At 33.8% G+C, this 21,417-nt stretch overlaps 2 protein-coding genes across 2 annotated transcripts; both read right to left on the bottom strand.

Annotated features, from left to right (window-relative positions):
- Positions 1-10,695: 10,695 nt before the first annotated feature.
- Positions 10,696-13,112, bottom strand: LOC113693733 (uncharacterized). The gene is made up of 2 exons (XM_072053288.1): positions 11,979-13,112; positions 10,696-10,943 (listed from the first exon to the last, which is right to left on the bottom strand). The coding sequence occupies exons 1-2, from the start codon at positions 12,729-12,731 to the stop codon at positions 10,929-10,931; spliced, it is 768 nt and encodes a 255-aa protein (XP_071909389.1). The 5' UTR covers positions 12,732-13,112; the 3' UTR covers positions 10,696-10,928.
- A 2,120-nt stretch (positions 13,113-15,232) lies between these two features.
- On the bottom strand, positions 15,233-19,075 carry LOC113693145 (disease resistance protein RFL1-like). The gene is made up of 4 exons (XM_072053287.1): positions 18,976-19,075; positions 17,444-17,537; positions 17,240-17,320; positions 15,233-16,060 (listed from the first exon to the last, which is right to left on the bottom strand). Exons 1-4 carry the CDS (start codon positions 19,050-19,052, stop codon positions 15,233-15,235), a joined length of 1,080 nt encoding a protein of 359 aa, XP_071909388.1. The 5' UTR covers positions 19,053-19,075.
- Positions 19,076-21,417: the final 2,342 nt, after the last annotated feature.

Below are 21,417 nucleotides of genomic sequence, written 5' to 3'. Positions count from 1 at the left end.
CCAACTCATCTACAACTCAGCATTTCAGCTGTATTTGATCAAGAAGAGTGTGGAAAGTTGGAGAAACAACTCATGAGAGTTTCAAGAGTAAAAAATAACAACTGGAAGCAACTCATTTGGCTCTTGAATCTTCTATAAATAGCAGCTTTTGGAGACCATTTTCACAACTTTGGAAGGCTAGATGAACTCCACAAAAATGTAGAATTTCACTAGAAATTTCTTAGTTCATTAGTTAGGGTAGTATAGAGTAGTTAGTGTAGTTTTTCCTTCTTGTAGTTGTAGTTAGATCTGGATGAAGATTGAGGAGCAAAGATGGAGAGGTTGATCTCATGTGACAAGGGTGATATCTCTTCTACTACTTTCTCTTTTGTAGTTGAATTCGTGTTTAGCTATAATACAAGCTTGGCTTTGTTTATCTTTATGCTTAGTTAAAGTTTATGCCTAGAGTTATGGATGAACTTTCTATATCTTGTTAGTGATGTTTACTTGGTTATTTGATGATATTATTTTGAATAAGTTATTTATCACTTTTGCTTTTCTAATCATGATTAACCAGCCATTAGTTGTGATTATCTAAAGGTATTAAGTTTGCAATGAAAATTGGAATTTAACACTAGTTCAAGGAAGTAATAAATCTAGGGAGTTCACTCACGAGAGTAGAGGAGCATCTTTGTGGCTTTATTGACTTGTTTCATGTAATTTCATAGAAGAAATGAACTTGTAGTTAATTTCATAACCATGAGAATAGGTATGGTTTAGCTACAAGTATAGGTGATTTACTACGAGAGTAGGTTTCGCATACATTAGAAAATTACATCATAACTAACCAAGATAATAACATACAAGTAACCGGTAATGTCATTTGCAAGAGTAGTAAGGAATTCCATATATCTAGAAGCTTTCTAGTAATATTTTCATTACTTTTATATTTATGGTAGTCTAGATAATAAAGGAGTTCGGAAATCATCAGTAATTGAAAATCTTCTCTGTGGGATCGACTCTTAATACCCTATACTCATTCACAATCTGAATACTTGCAGAAAAATTGCATGTGGAGTATTTAGGATGTTATAAATGTAAAACTTGATTGTGGGTGAGCTAATTGTATATGTATACCCCGCGCCCGTCATCCATCTTGTATTTATCTAATACACTCCTAACACTTCTAATCGCATAATTCCACTAGTACCACACCCGTTCTCATCTACCAAATTTAGTATACACACCTCACCACTTAATCGCACTTTTACAATGCACTACGAAACTTGGCATGCACCAAATTTATAAAAGGAAAAGAGAAAAATCTTAACCTAACCTTTAAAATCACTATCAAATTAAAGCTAGCAAATAAGCAAGTGAAGTAAAATTAAAAGGAAATATAAATTAATTTTTCATAAATAGGAGAATTTAAAGTAATTTTCGGACCCTCACAATTAATCCCACAGAAAAGATTGTCAACTACTAGTGATTTTTGAACTCTTCTATTAGTTAGACTACTACAATTAGAGCAAGTAAATTTATACTATGAATCATAAAAGAATTGGTAAAAACAATAACAAAGAGGTTCTTGGAGTTATGGATTTACTAACTACTCATATAAGTGAAATTACAGGTTAAATGAATTTATTTACTTTGGTTAGTTATAGCATAATTTTCAAATGTATGTGATATACACTTTGGCCAATATGCCAACCATATCCATAATTACTCCATATCTACTAACGTGATATGAAACTGGCTATAGATTCATTAAACTCTATGAAATTACATGGAACAAACCACCAAAGCCACAAAAGTGCAACCCTATATTAATGAATTAACTCTCTAGATTTAACACTTTCATGAACTAGTATTAAATCATAATGGTTATTGATGAAATAACACCTTTAAATAATCACAACTAATGGTTAATTAATCGTGATTGAAATAACAAAAGTGTTAAATAACTTGCTTAAGAAATAAACTCAAATAACCATGAAAAACTCACTTAACAATCATAGAAGTTCATCCATCCCCTGGATATATAAACTAGCAAGACATAACTATAACACAAATAGGCACCAAATTTATATATTCAATAAACATGAAAATCAATACAAGAAACAAAGTGATAGAAGAAATGTCACCCATGTCACTTGAGTTCCAAACTCTCCATTTTCACCCTCAACTTCATTGATGTCTAACTATATACAAGGATTGGATAAAACTAATTATACTAAGTTATACTACACTAATGAACTAGGAAGTTCTAGTGAAAGACTACATTTGGTGTAGTTTCTCTAGGCTCCTAAGTTACAAAAAATGTTCACAAGAGGCCCTATTTATAGAAGATTTTGCTCCAAACAATTATGTTTCAAGTTTTACAAATTATGCCTTGAGATTTCCAGATATTGATTCTCCAAGTCTCCAAGATGCTTCTTGCACTTTCCAGCCAAAATCCATTCAGAAAATTGGTCAAAAAATAGTAGGAAAGAACTACAAGTTGAAGTGCAAATATTTCCAGCTATAAAGTAGCCGAAATATGAATATGTGGGGTCAAAACGCAGGTGAAGGGTCGCATTTTAAGTTGTGTTTTGTCTTCCCCTGCAGGTTTGCACATTTTTTATGATTTTGGAAATTGCTCTATTTTTACTCTAAATTGAACTACAGATTTCTTGATGATGGAAGTTGAACTAACTTTTTCACAAAACATGAAAGTTGTGCATAATTGAGTTAGTTTCCAATGCATCAAGAATTATCTCAATTGGAACTCTATAGATTGAGAAATGACTAAAATACCCTTGCTTGATTAGAGCTTTATTTCAATCTTCAGTAGCAAAAAATCATGATTGTGTTTCAGTTTTTTAACCATGAAAATGTATGAACTGAATTTTGATATCTTCATAAGAAATGTATCCCTATGTTTTAGTTTTAAAATGGTTTAAGAATCATTTTAATCCAATGCTTGTAGTTCAATATATAGCTAAATATCAAAAGGTATTAGAGCTGCCAATCTTTTCTTCTTTTCCACTTGATTACTTTTCACATTTTTATCAGTTTATACTTCATGTTCACTTTAAATCATTTCAAATCATCAAGAATCAACCAACTATCTCACTTCACTTTATTTGATTATTGAATTATAAAAACCTACAAAAACATGAAGTTTTCACCATTTAGCTTCATAGAAATGCAATTTTTCGCATTTAAACCACAAAATGCAAATTTTACTAAAAATTTAGTTATTTAGCTATCAAAATGGTTAAAACACACTAAAAACATGAACATGAAGTTTTCACCATTTAGCTTCATAGAAATGCAATTTTTCACATTTAAACCACAAAATGGAAATTTCACTAAAAATTTAGTTATTTAGCTATCAAAATGGTTAAAACACACTAAAAACCAAGTAATAAAATACACTTAAAACATACGAGATCAACACTTATCACCCATAAGCCCTTCCTTTTCCATTGTCAAACCCCTATCCCCTTTCTCTTATTGTCAAACTCCCTTTCCCTCTCTTACAGAAGTGAGGGTTGATTGGGCAAAGGAAGGTGGATGGATGGGAGAAGTTGTAAGGGAGGTGGGGATAGTTGATGGATGGTAGGGCTATTGGCCCAATAGCGGTTCCTACCGAGAAAGGAATATAATGGGGGAAAGGGAAGGAGTGATGATGATGAGATATGTGTGTTTGTATGTGTTTTGCTCTTTTTTGCTTTATTTTTTTAAGTTATTTTTTTTGGGTATTTTTAGATGTTTTTGGGGTTTTTTTTGTGATATTGTAAGAGGTGCTATTGTAGTTGCGTATTTTAGGTTCATGTTTTTTGACAAGTACAGCTTATCCAACCAGATGCTAAGGTTTAAAAGCTATAAGGGGGTTAAATGTTAGATTGCCTAACCTACAAGAATTAAATTGGCACTATTTTTGTTTATATGTTTGTTTTGTCACTTTTGTCTAATAAATGACTTGAAAGTGAATCATTGATAAATGCTTTGCTGTTCAAAGATTAGAATCTAATTGGTTCCATAACTCGGAGAAATTTCATTTGAGAAAAATGTATTATAAGTAGAAAGTAATTTGGATAATAGCTATTTGTTATTTTCGATCGTGGGCTTTGGATGTCATGACTCACCAATGACAAAAGATAAGGTACTTTGGGTTAAAAGGTTGTTTAGATTGCTTTTTTTTAATAATTTTTAAGAAAAATGTACTATAGCGATTTGATATATGTGAAAGTAAAAAGTGATTAAGAAATTTGTTTACAAAAAATGTAAAAATTTTCTTTGAAAAACTACAATCCAAATAGGTAATATTTTGTATCTTAAAAAAAAGTTAGTATTTGGTAATTTGATTTCTTTGAAATACAAATATGTGAATAAAATAGAAGAAATTTTATTTTGGACAAACCACCAATGGGGTAAATTTTTTTTAATAATTTTTTTTAGTGTAGGTAGGAGTAATCGAATCCAAAACCTCTCGCTTACACTACCCCTCCCCCCCCCCTTTCTTTTTTTTTTTTTTTTAATTGTAGGCCACTTAATTAACTCTAGTTGTGAAAAGTTCAAATTTACAGCCCATGTAATGTGCAAGTTAAAAAAAATGAAATATCATCCCAAAAGATGAAGGGTTAAAAGTACAAAAACATGAAAGTTCGAGGGTTGTTCAGGCTCTTTGCCCAAGAAAAAATGACAAGGATTAGAAACAGAAAAAAAAAATCCTATTTTCTTTGAACACAAAACCCAGAGGGGAAAACCTCGACAGAGACCACGACCCAGGATCTTCCATTCTTATCGTTTACATAGCTACCGTTGGCTGCATCTTCTTTCTTTTCACAGAAGGCTTCTTTTATTCCATCACTGGAACAAGTATACAGAGCAAAAATGCTAAGAATCATAGAGATTCTGAGAAGTATGTGTATTGGGGCAGTAGAATTGACTGTCCTGGGAAGTACTGTGAGTCTTGTGAAGGCCTTGGCCACCTGGAGTCCAGCCTCAGGTGTGCTCTTGAGGAAGCAATGAGTTTGTTTGGATAAGAGTTTATTTGGATGATTTATTTGAGACATTTATTGTAGCATTTTTTGTGATGTGATGTGTGTGAGATAAAAAGGTGATTGGGAAGATAAAAAGGTGATTGAGATTTGTGAGGCAAAATTTTTTTTTCCAAATTCTCTTTCTCCAAACAAACTCATGTATCTTCAGAGGTAAATACCTTTTTTCTTTTTTTGGGGGAGGGGGTAAAAAAACTACGACGGAAAACGAAATAATGTTGTTTATATGAATGGTTGGACTAGTGGGTTTTGTTCTTTTGCCGCTTTATTATGTTAATTCTCGTTTTGGAGGTGTTTTGGTTGTAAAGTATGGAGCTTTGTTATGCATGATATAATAAAGTACAATCTTGTCAGCAACAAGAGAGATGCTATTGTGGTAATAGAGGAAGAGTTTTGGTCATACAGCATGTGTATTATTGGATTTACTGATGATTTTGATTGGATGTGTTAAAAATTTGAGAAGGGAGAGGAGAGTTAGCTGATCCTTTACTATAAGGAGAATGAGACGAATATTCGTGATTATTCATGGCTTTGAAATTTTTGCGTTTTTATCTCTTCTGGTTCATTATCCAACTTTCCTCATTGAGGGGTTCCACTGGAAGGATGAAGGTTCATGATAGAAGGTATTGGTAAAGCACAACATCGGACAAGTCAATTTTGATATCGTATCGATTAAAGAATTCTGCTTATACATTGTGTCTATTATGGGTCTATTGGTGATTTTGATTGGATATAGAATGGATCTAATTTTGAAGAAGAGAGAGATCTGCATCTTTTTGCAGTGTTATGTACAGCTGATTCTTTATCTATGATGCAGTTTGTCCTAAAATGGTCTGGTTTTTCTAGGTAAGTAAAATGCATATAATATCGATGTAGAAGTATGTTCATCTCCCTTTGATTTTCCCTTTTCTTTGTCCCCTTCTGTTACTCAATTTGGTTCAGAAAGTTGTAAATTTTACTGATATGGAAAGATATGGTTATATACAACATTGGCAATGCAAAGTACAAGTGTACTGCTATAATCGTATTGTAAGAAAATTTGCTTACACACGAGGCCTACAATGTGTTCTGTTTGTGACTCTGATTGGATGTAAGATGGGTTTGGTATTGACAAAGAGGAAAGCTGCATCATTTTCTGGTTTAACTAGAAGTGAATTGTTAAATCTGGTGTAGTTTACCTTGAGATAGATTGGTTTTCCCTTGGTAGTACTGTTGTTATTACTGATATAAAAGAAAAGTCCATCGTCCATTTTATTCTCCTTTTCCCCCTTTTCTGAGTGAATTTGATTGAGAAGATTATAGATTTTATCATTTGGAAAGATGGTGATGTTTGAAAATTGCAAAATGGAGATTTAAGTGCCTTCAATTGAATTCAGTGCCTAGGGGAGTAGAAGAATATTGCTTTCACCTGAGTATGTATGATTGGATTTGATTTCACTGTTAGCCAAGTAATTCTCTAGGATTTTGTTGGGAAAGACGGGAACTTGTAATTGAAGAGGACAGTTTTAGAGTACTAATTATGGGTGACACAAGTTCACACTGCATTGCTTGAATGTTGTTTTATGATTTAAAGTACTGTTTGAGGCTTTGCAAGAATATGAGGTTAGCTGATGAAATTTAGCATATAGAGATAAACCAGCACATGGTAAGCTGTGGTAGCATGCGACTTTAGTTGCATATAAATGAGAATTTTTGCTGGACTCCTTCTACAATTGTGACAATGTGTTCTACTTACCTGTACATTCTGCAATTTTGACTTCCGAGATTTTAGCTTACTGTGGCAAACTTTTGCATTTTAAGGCTTTCCATTCTTAGTGTTTTGTGCTTGGAGGACCTGTTTTCACATTCAGTTGGAAGTCTTACTTTATGGATGTAACCCTTAAAAGACTTGGAGCAGTTAGCATTATGCTCTAGTGCTACTGGATTACAGACTTTGTGGATCTTCCACTTTCATGGCCTCATTGATTCTATTTGCTCACTCAAGAACAAAAAAACCATCTGTTATTGATCATTGGCGGACTTAGCATTCCAAGTTTTTGTTCCTTTTCTAATACCCAAAATTTTGCAAAGAAAGGATGACTCATTGCTGTCTTTTGCTCCTTTTGTACATTTCAGAACCTTTGTAATGCCTTCTAGAATGTGCATCAATCCAATACACAATAAGAAAGGGATTCTTCACCAGTCCATTGATGCCAATTCAGAAGAAAGGCGAGTTCTGGCGTATACTAGTATTTAGTATCACTGTAAACTCTGGCCTCTTACATTGAATGGAAAAAAAGAAAATATAGGAAAAAAAGGTAAGCAGAAGTTGTTACAGGAGCTACTTGTTTGAACTAAAAGATGCAAGATATCAAGTTTTCCAGTATCACTAATTGCTTACACATGCTTTTAAAACAAAAATGAAACTACAAAGAGTAAAACAAAGTGATGCAGCTGAAAATTTTTGTAAGTTTTGTTTGTATTATTCGATTGGCATTTTCCTTAAGTGCCTGATAACATAAGTCAGTAAATATTAGTCATTTAATGATTAACCTACCTTTCTAAATTTTATTTGCAGCTAGCTCTTGCTCGATGCATTCCTTGTATGATCTTGATCTCATATCAGAAACGGTACCTGTAATTTTGGATAACTCAAAACAGTGGCATCAGGTGCTATTAACAAGCATGAAATTCGGATCCAGAGGGATTGCCAATGTGCAAGGAGTTAACTGGGAAGACCTCAGATCAAAAAGTTTGTATTCAAATATTTTACTCATAAATTGAACAGCAAGTCCTCTGTCATGGTAATTTTAATACTTCTGTACTGCCTTTTGCTTTGCTTTGTTCTAAACATTCTCCATCCTTCTTGCATTCAATTATTTGTTTACAAATGATCAATCTCTAGGATTTTGTTACACACTGTTGAAGGCTCTTTCAATCTTGTTTTTGGGTTGGTAAAAGATCCAAGTTTTGAGCTCTTTAACTTGTTGAATGGTGCTTGGGTTGGTCGTTTACTCTCTCCCTCTAAGTTTAGGTTCGCCGAGGATTACAGTTTCGTTGCTGAAATTTCTTTGCGAAGCTCAATGGGCTTGGTTTTTTGAATCTTGATAATTTTCTTGTAGGTATTAATCATGGTAATCATTCAAGTTGATGGAGTGCAAGCATCAGAATAACTGTAGTGTTATTCTCTTGTCGTATTCTTTTCTTCCTTCAATGGCTGGCAAGAAGTTGAAGATTGCAGCAGAAAAGGTTGGTTCACAGTGATATATGCAGTATTTTGTTCCATTTTCTTTTTCCTGTCATTATTGTCAGTGACTGGTGAAACATGAATTGCTGTGCTGTGGGATTTTCCCTTATCCTAGCAATTTAACTTGTTTGCAAATAACACTCTTTTTATAAGCATACTATCTTTTCCGGTTTATGCCCATGCAATTGGTAAAGTTTGTCTTACTATTTTGCCTTTAACTTACCCACTTATCATGGTAATGTTTTCAAGTGTTTGACAAAGCAGGACCTTACCCACTCATGTTTATGATACTTAGGGTTAGCAAGGGGCTAAAACATAATTAAGTGGAGGGTGTATTCCAGAGTTTTTAAGTTTTTCTTTTTTTCCTCCTTTTATCTATAATATACTTTTCTAATCATTTGTTGAGTTGTTTTGGGGTCTTGTTTCGTGGTCTCAAGTAAACCGTGCGAGCTTTAGACCTTGGAATGACATGATTCTAAGTTATGCACTACCGCAGCCTGTGATGTTAAAATTGGACCACTTCTTGCCTCTAACCTGAGAGTCAGGTAGCTTGTAGATAAAGAAGAATAAACTTCTCTTTAAATGTAAGCTTTAGACTGAAGCAATTCAAGTCATTTTGGAAAAATTCCTACCATCAGATTAGTTAAAATGAAGAAGTCTTTTTCTGGTCTAATCCTAGCCCTCCTCATGCTTTAATTGTTTATGACAAGTTTTATATCACCTAATACTCATTTAAAGTCTCTAACTAGCTGGAGTCTCTTAATTGTCTGAGAGCACTGCATTCATCGGTTCTTGCAAATTGTGTAAGTAAACTTAACTACAAGCTTACCTTTAGGCTGAAAACTAACTTCATTATTGTCTAAAAGTGGATGCAAAAGAATCTTGATCAGTTGATCTTGAAGGTCTTCAAAGAGCCTATTAAGAAGTTAAGAGTTGTTCCAACTTTCAAACTTTGTATCTTAGCCATTCTTGATTTTTGAATTTGATGCATTGTAATATATGGTTTATTTGGCTAGTGAATTATTTGCCAAAATTTATTTGCTTGCATTATCAATACATTTTTCAACCACCTTTTTACCTCACATACATCACATCAAAAAAGGGCTAGTATTTTTCAAAAAATTATTCCAAATAATCTACTATTCAAACACACTAATACTTTATATCCATTATGCACTCTAAGTTGTTTTTGGTTGTTTTAGTAAATGTACAATTACAGCGTGGCTATTTTTTTTTCCATGTTCTTGTTGATCTAACTTGGACATGATAGAAGCATTGCATATGTTTCTGTTGAACGTCTCCTGATGGTGCTACATATGGTGTGAACTTTGTTGACATGGAGAATTGTTGCCATGAGTTCTCCCCTTCCCTTTCTCTGCTGTAGCTAAAGAGGAAAAGGACATAAACAAAGCAAATCAAAAAAGGGAGGAAAGAAAAGAAAGTTCTGTCAAATATGGGAACACAATGGCCTGTCATAGATGTGATGCTTAATAATGCCCTCACATAAATGTGTTTTGCTTGGTATTCTTTTCATAGATAATCGATAAGCTGTCCTTACTTTTGGTAGCCAAAATTTATATGCTCATTACATTATTTGCACACTGCAAATGTTTCATTGCTTTCTTGAGTTGACCATCAAAGTTTGGTTTGATAAAAAGAGTAGAACCTGGGCCCGTAGTAAACTTGATGTTGAGAGTGCTGTGGATCTTGTTTGGAAAAACTGGTCATGATATCTTAATGATATGTAAAAGTTCTATTCCTATTGGAAGATTTTTGGTTGGTGCTTCTATAAAAAGTTTGAAAAAAGATGTTCCCCTTTTGTAGTTATTTTGGTGATGGGACTTTAAGAAGAGTGATTATTTCTACCACTCCTTCTGAACTTTATATGATTGCTGTCTCGGGAGTAACAGTAGATCAAAATTTTGTATATCAAATGAGATTAAGGTACCATTGTTGGCCTTTAGAAATGGTCTATTGTTGTGGATTCCAATTTGACTGACAAAATCATGTACTAATGTTAACTGATTCATTCATAATAACAAGCATACTTATGGAGCTCTGAAATTCAAACCTCTCACTCCACTCTCACCTAAAAATGGATGAATAAAAACCTAATACTTGAGAGTAGATTCTTAAGCTTGGGTTTGCCACAGAGAGTGAGAGTGAGAGTGACCTATCTAAATAGAAATGGGTAATTGAATGATATTTTCGCAAGAACTATGTATAGTGGAGTGATAGTAACTGAGAGACAAATTCAAACGGTGAAAAAGAAATCTAAACAGAAATATATAATTGAATGATAGTTCCACAAGAACTATATGTAATAAAGCAATAGCAACTAAAAGACAAATTCAAAGGACGAAAAAGATTTAGGATATCTATACTTTTAAATCCATGAGAAAAGCTTTCATTATTTATAGCTAAAATCCATGATATAACACATACAATACATTTATTATTTGAAAGTCATGATACAATACACACAATGCATATATATTGTGCAAGGCCATAATACAATACATATAATACATTTATTATTTGAAAATCAATGCCAAAACATAATGCTTACATAAGTTCCACACTTATTGTATTAACCCAACTAAGATCTCCATCCCTATCCGAGAGCCTTGTCCGCCAGCCAAGATCGTAGTAACCGGATCCATATTACTCGATCAACTTGATGACTCCTACATTATTTTTTGGAAAAAAAAAAAAAACAAAAGCATGAATATTGTAACTTGACAATGTACAAAACAAATGTACATTTTTATACATTGGAATTTACTGTATCAATTTGTCACTCAGACTTGTGTAGCTCTAATTTACTTTTTGTTGTCTCTATTTTAAGATATTTTTTTGGCAACTCCTACATGGCATATTCACTTTTATATCTTTGAAGAGATTGGAGCTTTGAAAGCTGAAATATAAAGATTTACATTTTTTCATAGTGGTATTTTTTTGAAAAAAAAAATGTAAAAGAAGAAATATTTCATAAAAATATGTACACTACAACTAATATATGCAAAACTAGAAGGAAAACAGGATTTAACAGCATTAGCTTTATCTGCAATAGTAATATTAAGATCAAAGAAGCTAATAAGAAAACCAACAATGCGAACTCAATGTGTATAGAAGTATAGTTCATTGATAGTAAGTATCATCAAATATGTATGTGACGTGAAAATCTGTTCAATAGTTTACCTAAATATTTGGAAACATCAAACCATATTAACTCAAAAAAAAACCATATTAATTTCAAAACTTCTAAATTTTCGTCTTAGGGTAATTTTGTCTTCTAATCAATCAGATTCTATTGTCATGTGATATATAGATCAAAAGCATAAATGCAACGGCTTGTAATAATAACCTCCATTCCTCCCAAAGCAAACGGGAAAAAGAAAAAGATATAAAGATAAAATTAGAAGAAAGGGAATATATAAAGTTTGTGAGAATATAGAAAGATATACCTTAACGTCCATTCAAACAACTCCATCATAGATTCTTTTTCTATTAATGATGAGGACAAATCTCTGTATCTTGTAAAATATGCTCAGAAATAATTATTCAAAATATACATTTGCGACACTTAGGAAACTAAATTTAGTGAAATGAGACAAATATGCTCAGAAATAATTATTCAAAACATACATTCTCGACCCTTAGGGAAACTAAGTCTAGTGAAGTAAAAGGGTTGGTTGAAAATAGAGTTAGAATATTAGTACCTTTAAATCCACAGGAGCTTCAAAATTCTCTATATCTCTTGGCGTTGTTTGGACTTCCTTAAGCAATGGTGCATCCAAATTTCCGGAACACAATTTCTTCAACTTTGGGCAACTCATTATGAACAATTTAGAGAGTAGGGGAAATTTAAACTCATAATCCTCCCGGTGACTACCACCAAAGCTTCGAAGATTCTCAAGATCTTCCAACCACAAAGAGTTTAATTTAAGAAACACGAACTCCTTGCTGATTCTTTCCTGTGCAATTTCTCCATGTTTTCCAGCATCATGTTGCTGAGCATTATCTTCTTGGCTGACCTCTTCATCTTCCTCACCTATAACTCCACACATTTTCGAGCACCTACGAACTTTCAGTTCCTCAAGACTTATGAGCATGGTAGCCACACTAGGAGGATAAAACAAATAGTTTAAAGGGCAATAGTCTACACGTATACTTCTTAAACTTTGGAATATTCGAACCCTTTTAGGAAAATTCCTCCAAATATGGGTTAGCCTTGGACAGGCAAATAAGTTCAGTGACTCTAATTTGGGAAGAATTTCAAGTCCCATTTTTGATAGCATATTAGGAACTTTTAGACCCTCAAAGTCAATAAGGAATTCCATATTACCCCACCACCGCTCAAGTGTTTGCAAGTTTTGTAACAGTGAAACAGTATCAGCTTTGGCAATGCATCGGATAGAGTCACCATGGTAGAGATGCATAGATTTTAAGTTGTCAAGAGACTTGCTAGCCATTTTACCTCCTATTAGTAGTTCGGGGCCATCACCAGGACTATTTATCTCTAGTATTTCCAAGCAAGGGAGTGAAACCCGGAAAATCTGGTAAAACTTAGCGTAGCCCACCCCATGATGTTGATTACAAAACGCAAAATGCAGTTACAGTAGTGTTTGGATTACCCGTCGTTATGCATAGATGGGTGTGTTCGTGTGCCAAAGAATCTTTAACAAAAAAACTAATTTGTCGATTATGACCTTTACTAGCACCAAAAACCCAATTTTCGTTAATGATGAAGGCCTAAAATGTAACTGATGAAACATTGATTTTGAAAATATAATTAACATATTGTAAAAGAAAGTACTCGAGCGTATTTTTAGTGTTTACCAGAATTCAACTATATCATATAATTATTACACAAATAGATAAAAGAGGAGATACCTGGTAAAAAAAAACCCCGGCTTTATTATCTTTGGAGCCGAAGCCCATCAAGTTTGTCCACTAAAGTGTCAAGACTTTGAGTTGGGGTAGCTCAAGTACCTCCTCTTTCAAACTTTCCTCCCTCAAAACAATGCTCTCCAAATTTTTACAGTCATAAGCTACTAACTTCTAGAGTTTCATTAGACATTTCATTGTTGATTGTGAGAAGAGAGTTGTAATTTGAGCACAGTTTCTTACCTCAATAGATTTGAGGTTGCAAAATGATGGAGGTTCGATTGGCCCCTTCCACAAAAACTCCAAAGCACTTACATAATTAAGTTCCACCTCTTGGAGTTGACTGAAGCACCAAGGTGGAAGAAATCCATACCATATTTTGTTCAACTTCAGATCTCTTAACTTCATGGACACCAAATTTTCAAAAACATGTCGAGCAATAGGATTGGCGGCAGAATCAATGAGACATTCATATTGTCCTTTGATCAGATCAAGCTTTTTCAAGTAGATAAATCCATTTCCACCCAAGTGAGGCACAATATTTCTCAAGCATGATGATCCAGAAAGATCCAAAGTGAGATTCTCAGCTCTCTTGATAATGCTAGTAACTTTAGGATCAAACATTTGTTTCAATGTTTCAGCGCTAGACAAATCATCCAATGGTTCATCATGAGAGAAATAAGGTTCGAAGCTATTCTGAAATTGGTAGTTTCTGCTGAGATCTGACGATTTTCTTCCATACTTACCTACTACAATATGAAATCCTGACAGTTTCTGAGTATCAAATTCCTGCAATAGTAGAAGTAGGAGGTTAAGGTCACATAAATCAATTTGGAGACATGTGAGGTTAGAGATTGATGAGATTTCTTTAAGGCATCCTCTTTCCTCTTCTTTATCTCTCCCTAGCTGCAACTGACAATGAAACCCCAAATACAATTCTTCTAGTTTCTTCAAGCTCGACAAGATACCAACAGGCAAGGGGTGGAGGCTACTTTCAACCCTCAAATCCAACAACTTTAAATTGCTCGGCCAAGTAATTTCAGCTGGAAACCGATCATCCTGAATTTCGGATGCAAAGAGGCTCAAAGTTTCCAATTGCATCATCTGTCCAAGCATTGACGACATTCCAGCACCCAAGTAACAACTATCCAGGCACAGTGTCCGAAGGCTCCTTAACATTTGGCCAGGCCATGATACTGCAAATTCTATATGGAAGAAGTTTAAATCCATGACCTTGAGAGCTTCCATTCCTAATAAGCAGGTCCAATTTCCCTAATTCGAATGGCCAATCGAATTGGAATACCAAACGCAATAGCATAAGCCTTGGATATACCTTGCAAAATGGAAGTAGATTATGATTGGAATCTTGCGATATTAGTGAAATTGCCGTGTAAGAATTCTTTTCTCCCACTCCAGCATTGCTCACTAAAAATTCATGCTCCGCTTTTGATGCAATTGACAAGCAAACCTCTCGCACGACATCATGTAATTTTACATAGTCTTCTTTTTCACCATCATTTAGCAACAAATAGGAGCTTTCTAACTCATCAACCAGCATGTCTACTTTGTCTCTTGCATCTCTCAATGCCTCCGTATCTTGGAACAGCTGCAGCCCTTGTCCATACCTAACCAAGTCTTCGATTGGAATACTATGATCCTCTGGAAACAAACTACAAAGCAAAAGTAGGTACTTAGCTTCAGCAGTTTCCAAATGATTATAGCTCAATTCAATTCGTGAAAACACCAAATCTTGAACTCCTTTTAGGTTTCCCATTCTGTCCTTTCTTAGTTGTCGAAGGGCACGATTCCAGGATTCTAGTGTATGATTGCTCCTTAATGCCCTAGCAACAACAACGATTGCAAGAGGTAAACCTTTGCATTCCCCTTCAACCTGTTTCGCAACATCATTCAAAATGAAATCATCAGAAATTCCCGCCTTCTCTTTAAAAAGCTTGCATGCTTCTTCCTCAGGCAACATATTGACCACAATAATTTCAGCTCCCATAATACTACACACATCAGAGAGCCGAGATGTCAATATTACTTTTAAGCTCTTGCATTCACCTTTGACGGGAATTCCCAGAATCTAAAAATCAACTTCTTTCCAAATGTCATCCAATATAACAAGAGTTCTTTTATCACTATTGGTTAGTCTCTTATACATTCTTTCAGCTCTTAAACAATTAGTTTGCTCAGATATTGTCAGCCCTAACTGCTCAGCAAGTTGATTTTGGACATTCCTCATGTCTGGAGATTGAGACACCGTAGCCACGTCATCAAACAATTTCTCAAACTTAACCTGATCGGCTATTTGGTTCACCAAAGTAGTCTTGCCTACGCCGGCCATACCACAAATCGCCACTAGGCTTGTTTTCTCCTGATTTAAAGCTTCCATCACTTCCTTCTTTGTTGACATCCTAGAAACTAAGCCTTCCTCTGAGGATGGGGTTGATTCACTAAAACGCATTTTGCCTAATGGAGCAATGCTTCCAACTTCATCAAAATTCCCCTCTGCTAAAAGCTTTTCAAGAACACTCATTCTTTTCGCCGCACGTCGGCCTAGCAAATACCGTGACTTCAAATTCGGAAGCCTAACAATATTAAAGCAATTCACCTTAGCAGTCTCCATACCCTCAAAAATAGTATGTGCATCTTTCTTGACATCCTCAACTCGTTTCAGCCAATCAACAACAGTTGGTTTAATATCTTCAGCATTGTCTTTTGCTCGATCTACCTTTTGTTGCACCTCAGTTTCCTTTAGTTCAAGTTTTTTGATGTCATCGCTCAGAGTTTGAACGTTGCTTTTGTAGAAAAGTAAGTACTGAAATTGATGCCAAATTGGATCGACACACTTCTCTGCAATTGTTCCCAGAATTGAATTGACAATTTCTTGGATGGCCATTATTGCAAAATTCTGTTCAAATTTCTATTACTGTGTTATTTGAAAAATAGAGAAAATGGATCTAATGAATTGCATGAAAAATATGAAAAAACTTCAGAGATACATAATTAAGGTAATAATAATTACGTAAGAGTACAAGTACAAAGGCAGAAAAACAATGTTAGCTCATTGAAGTAAATTTAATGAAATGATTTTGGAAAAGCAAACGTAAAGGATACAAGTAACTTAGAAACTTTTCTCACCAACAAATATTTTTTTTAGCATAGATTATTTTGGAATTTTCTAGAACTATTTTGGAAAATACATGAGGTACAGTTTGGTGCAAAGTTATATTACATTTTTAACTGTTTGACAAAAATGTAAGTTTTCATATGTCCAATAAGTGACGAAATATTATGAATATACAATCTTAGGGACAAAAATACCGCTTTACCGAGTATGTTAGCCTCCATAAAGTGTGTGAATATATATGAAAGAAAATTGAAAAGGCAAGTATTAATGATGCTTATATATATATATATATATATATATATATATATATATATATATATATATATATATATTTGTACTAGTAGGAAAAGTACACCCTATGCATGTGCAAATTAAGAAAAAATAGTTTAGTTATTTTTGTTATAACCAATGGAAGTTATTAGGCTTTCTTCTTTTTTTTTTGGAAAAAAAAAAGAAGTTATACTTTTTTAGGCAAACAAAAAAAAAACAGAAGTTACTGGAAGTGGAAGTTATCAAAAATTACTAAACTTAAGTAGTTGTCTTTAGTAAATCTTTACTTTTGTGAGGGTAAAATTGAAAAATCAAAAGATGACACAAAATTTTAATATCAAACCCCCACCTTATGTTTTATATATAGAAAAATATAGGATAGAACAAATGTAAATCAAACTAAAGTTGATTGAAAGTGGATATAATTAAGTGTGTTTATCTGATTAAAACTGTTCAGGGTCCTAATCATTTAAACAAGTCAAACTAGATTCGATTCTCATGTAAATATATCATTGATTCATTCATATAATTAAAAAGTATACATAATGCACATTGAAAATCAAAATCACCATCCTCTGGTACCTCCTCACCCACCCTTCCCTCACAAAAGGAAAAAAAAAGTAAAAATATACGAGATTGAACTAAAAGAAACAAAACAGCAGAGTTTGGAAGCCTATGACATGTGTGTACCTTAATATCCAGACAACTCTTTTTGTCTCTTATCTCTGTACCAATAATAGAATTGAATGCCTCAAAAAGAGTCTCTCCATCCTGTGAAGTACATATCAGAATAATTAAAGAAAATGTAAATTCTCAACTCTTAGGGAAACTAAAATATTGTGAAGTTAGACACAAAATTAAAAGCTGGACTTAAAAGAATTAGGGTATATGTACCTTTAAATCCATGAGAATGGCTTCATTCTCTACCACTTTAACTTTCTTAAGATTTGGTGCATCCAACTTTCTGGAACACGATTGCTTCAACTTCCTGCAGCACATTATTTTTCAAATGAGCTTCTCCAACCCCATGTTAACTCCAGAAATTGCGAGCGCAATTTCTCCAAATTTCCTTTCTTTACTCACCCCTCAATTGTCCAATTCTTTGTTCACAACTTTCTTTTTTTAAAACAAAACTTGAATCCTAAGCTACACTAAAAAAATTCCCAAACTGCACAAAGCCAAAATCGTTTGTAGGAATTTAGAAATTTAGTGGCCTTCTCAGTTATTTACAAATTTTAAAAGAAAGAATCTCAAGAGCTTAATATGCATTAATGGCTAAAATCTTAATCAGCACTATGTTTTTCTACACCTATGGGTAAAAAATGAATTTACGAAAATGCCTATGTACCAAGCAGTCCATTGTTCCACAAAAGACTCAAATAACTCTATCAAATTATTAAAAAGTCCCCAAGGCAAGCAGTTGAAAGTTGAAGCCATGTGAATAGTAACATATGAATTCTATATATCTTTTCCTGTACTCATATCCTTATCCCAATGATCTTCTTATGGCATACTCATCAATTAAATACATTCATAACGACGCATGTATTTGTCGGCCAGTATTATATTGAGGATTGGTATACAAATAATTGTGAGTTGTTGTTATGGCATACTCATCAATTAAATACATTCATAACGACGCATGTATTTGTCGGCCAGTATTATATTGAGGATTGGTATACAAATAATTGTGAGTTGTTGTTATGGCATACTCATCAATTAAATACATTCATAACGACGCATGTATTTGTCGGCCAGTATTATATTGAGGATTGGTATACAAATAATTGTGAGTTGTTGTTATTATTGTTATTATTATTATTATTATTATTGTTATTGTTATTGTTATTGTTATTGTTATTGTTATTATTATTATTATTATTATTATTATTATTATTATTATTATTATTATTATTATACTGATCATATTCTTATCCGAATGAGCTTCTCATGGCATACGTGTTTTAACGACACATGTACCTGTTGGTTATTAATGTATGATGGATCAATGTGGGTATCCTTATGTTTTATTATCACTGGCATCAATTGGTTGAAGTAGAATAATATCCGTTTAATTTTGTTAAATAAGTGGTGACTGCAGTTAAGTAAATAATCATAAGTTAGAAAAAAATTAGTACTTTGTAGTTATAATGTTTATGTCTTACCACCATCATAACAAAACTTATTAGTTTTATAGCTAAAGTTAATATTTAATTGGAAAACTTACCATTTAATCCTGGTGCTAGAAGAGGGCCATAGCCGTTTTTTCTTGTTCTTATACTTCTACTTAAAAAATGCATGGATATTATGACAAATTATGCAAAAATATGATTATGATTTGTGCTTACATGCCCACGGAAAAACAAAAGAAAAAAACATATTTAAGTGCTGAGCCGAAAGAGAAATTGAAAATGATAAACACATACCTCTTTTTGTTGGATTGATTGAAAAACCACGGTGATAATTCCAACAAACAATTGCTGAGAGATATAAATGAAGTCATGAATAGGTAAAATGAGGGATAAAGAATTCATAGGTGAGAAAGTTGAGAAACTGCAATCAACATCAAGGCAAATTTATAGAGGATAGGTATGATACCTTGCTAATGCACCTGGGAATGAAAATCCCATTTTTTATTAGTAGTTATTACACTATTCCTTACAATGGTAACCATAACTTTTATTCTTTTTCCCATAACTTTTGCTATTCTAATGGAAATAAAGTTATAAACTTACACGAGCAATATTATGGGGACAAGTCAAGAATCAAAGCCTGAAAAAACAAAATTCAAGACAATTATGTTAAAGATTGCTTCTGCATCCCAGAATTTATGGTCCTTCCAAGTGTTGGTGTTGTCCGTACGAGTTGGTTGAAACGTTTGAGCATGTTTTCTTAATGGGCCAGGTTGCAAGGAGGTTTGGGCATACTTCGGAGGGCTGTGTGGCATTAGCTTAGGCTCATCTGTTCGAGCTCATCTAGCCTCTTGGTGGTTGTCCTCCCCTGCTTCGGAGAGGCAGAAGGTCATATATTATACTCTTCCAAGCCTTATATGTTGGCATATTTGGAAAGCTCAGAATAAAGCAATCTTCGAAGCAATTATACCGCACACTACTTCTATCTGTCAGGCAATCTTTTTGGAGACTAAACTGCTAATTGAAGGCCATTTTAAAGAGAATATTAGATGTCAGTCATTTACGCAGTTATATGACTAGTCCCATCAAACAAAACGGAAGTTTGGCTTCAAACTCGTTCAATGGAAACCAAGAGAGGGGGAGGATTATTTCACTTTGAATACTGATGGATGTTCCAAAGGTAATCCTGGAACTTCTGGTGGAGGCGGAGTTATACGGGACGCGGTAGGGCGCCCCTTGGTAGGTTTCTCAGCTTTCTTCGGCGAGGCATCCAGTATCCAGGCTAAGGCATTGGCTCTCTTGATAGGACTCCGATTATGTGATCAGAGGGGAATTACAAATATTAACGTCTAGGTAGACTCCCTACTATTGGTGGGAATTCTGCAACGTCGAATCAATTGCCCATGGTGTATTCGATTATAGGTCCAGCAGATATGGAAATTGATTGACGTACCTACTAGGATCTCCCACTGTTTTAGGGAGGCTAACAAGGTAGCGGATACTCTGGCAAATGTTGGAGTAGCTCATCCTCACCTGGATATCAAATTGTATGAGCATTGGAATGACTGGCCACGACTGGCTCGTGGGGGAATTTGACTAGATTTCATTGGAATGCCTTCTATTAGGAACGTGAAACTACCTTAATTTTAGAAACAGAAATTGTTCAACTTTGAGCCCGTTGTATCTCTGCTTACTATGAATAAAAGTGGGGGTGGCGTCCCTCCCCTTTGCCAAAAAAAAAAAAAAAAAGATTGCTTCTGCGAAATTCGTTAGCCCAACGATGACTAGATCTCATCGTACAAAAGAATATTGAAGATGCAAAAGCCAAACTTTGAAGTAACATGTGAAAACAAGATCTTACTTGTCATGTTACAGCCGTAGCAGCGGGCCACACTATTGGCTTAACTTCTCGACTCCTGCAACATTCAGATAAAAAAAACAAAGGGCATGAATATTGCAATCCGACATTAAATATGAATAATGTCCAACATAAAATTACATGGTTAGATATTGAAACTCCCAAAAAAATTAATCCAACATACTAATATTTACGGCTTGAAAAAAAAAAACTAATATCTACATCAAAGATGTTGATAAGAGAACTGACAATACAAAATTCCACAGCCCCAACTTACCTATTATTACTATTTAAATTTTTTCCCTTACATATTATTTATTTGTATGTTAGATAGCACAAACGTAAATCAAATTAAAGTTCACCAAAAGTGAGTATAGTTAAGTATATATATTAGGTAAAAAAAAACTGTTTAGGGTCCTAATCATTTGAACACAAGTCAAACCAAATTCAATTATCATGTAAGTATATGATTGATCCGAGAAATTTCTAATTTTGTGATGAATTTTAAAAAAATTCTACAAAAGCGGTAATTTTGGCAATGAATTCCGTCCGGGGGTCTTCGCATTCGTGAAATGCGAGCTTAGAACTCGCATTTCACGAATGCGAGGTTAGAATAGAGCGAATGCGAGCTCAATAAGTAGAGCTCGCATTCCGTGAATGCGAGCTCTAGTATACACTTTTGTTTATTACACTTTTCTTTATACTATACACTTTTGTTTATACACTTTTGTTTGCACGTCTAATTTTTTTTTTTTTTGGTATTTTACTTCCTTGCCTTAAGTTGCCTGCAGATGTTTGTATTACAAATATATGGTATACTAAATATATAGTATGCACATTAATTTCTTTGGATTGCTTAAGGGTATATTGTTAATAAT

This window comes from Coffea arabica, chromosome 6c, assembly GCF_036785885.1.
Source record: "Coffea arabica cultivar ET-39 chromosome 6c, Coffea Arabica ET-39 HiFi, whole genome shotgun sequence".
Taxonomy (NCBI): domain Eukaryota; kingdom Viridiplantae; phylum Streptophyta; class Magnoliopsida; order Gentianales; family Rubiaceae; genus Coffea; species Coffea arabica.
Note: the sequence above shows the minus strand (reverse complement) of the source record. Positions and strands in the feature narration are given on the sequence as shown.

Bases quoted from the DNA above. Each gene is read 5' to 3' on its own strand.
- LOC113693733 (XM_072053288.1), bottom strand. From the start codon at position 12,731: ATGGCTAGCAAGTCTCTTGACAACTTAAAATCTATGCATCTCTACCAT.
- LOC113693145 (XM_072053287.1), bottom strand. From the start codon at position 19,052: ATGACTTCATTTATATCTCTCAGCAATTGTTTGTTGGAATTATCACCG. The intron at 17,538-18,975 runs GTATGTGTTTAT...AATGTGCTGCAG, and splicing joins AATCAATCCAACAAAAAGAG to GAAGTTGAAGCAATCGTGTT. The intron at 17,321-17,443 runs GTACATATACCC...TGTACTTCACAG, and splicing joins CCATTCTCATGGATTTAAAG to GATGGAGAGACTCTTTTTGA.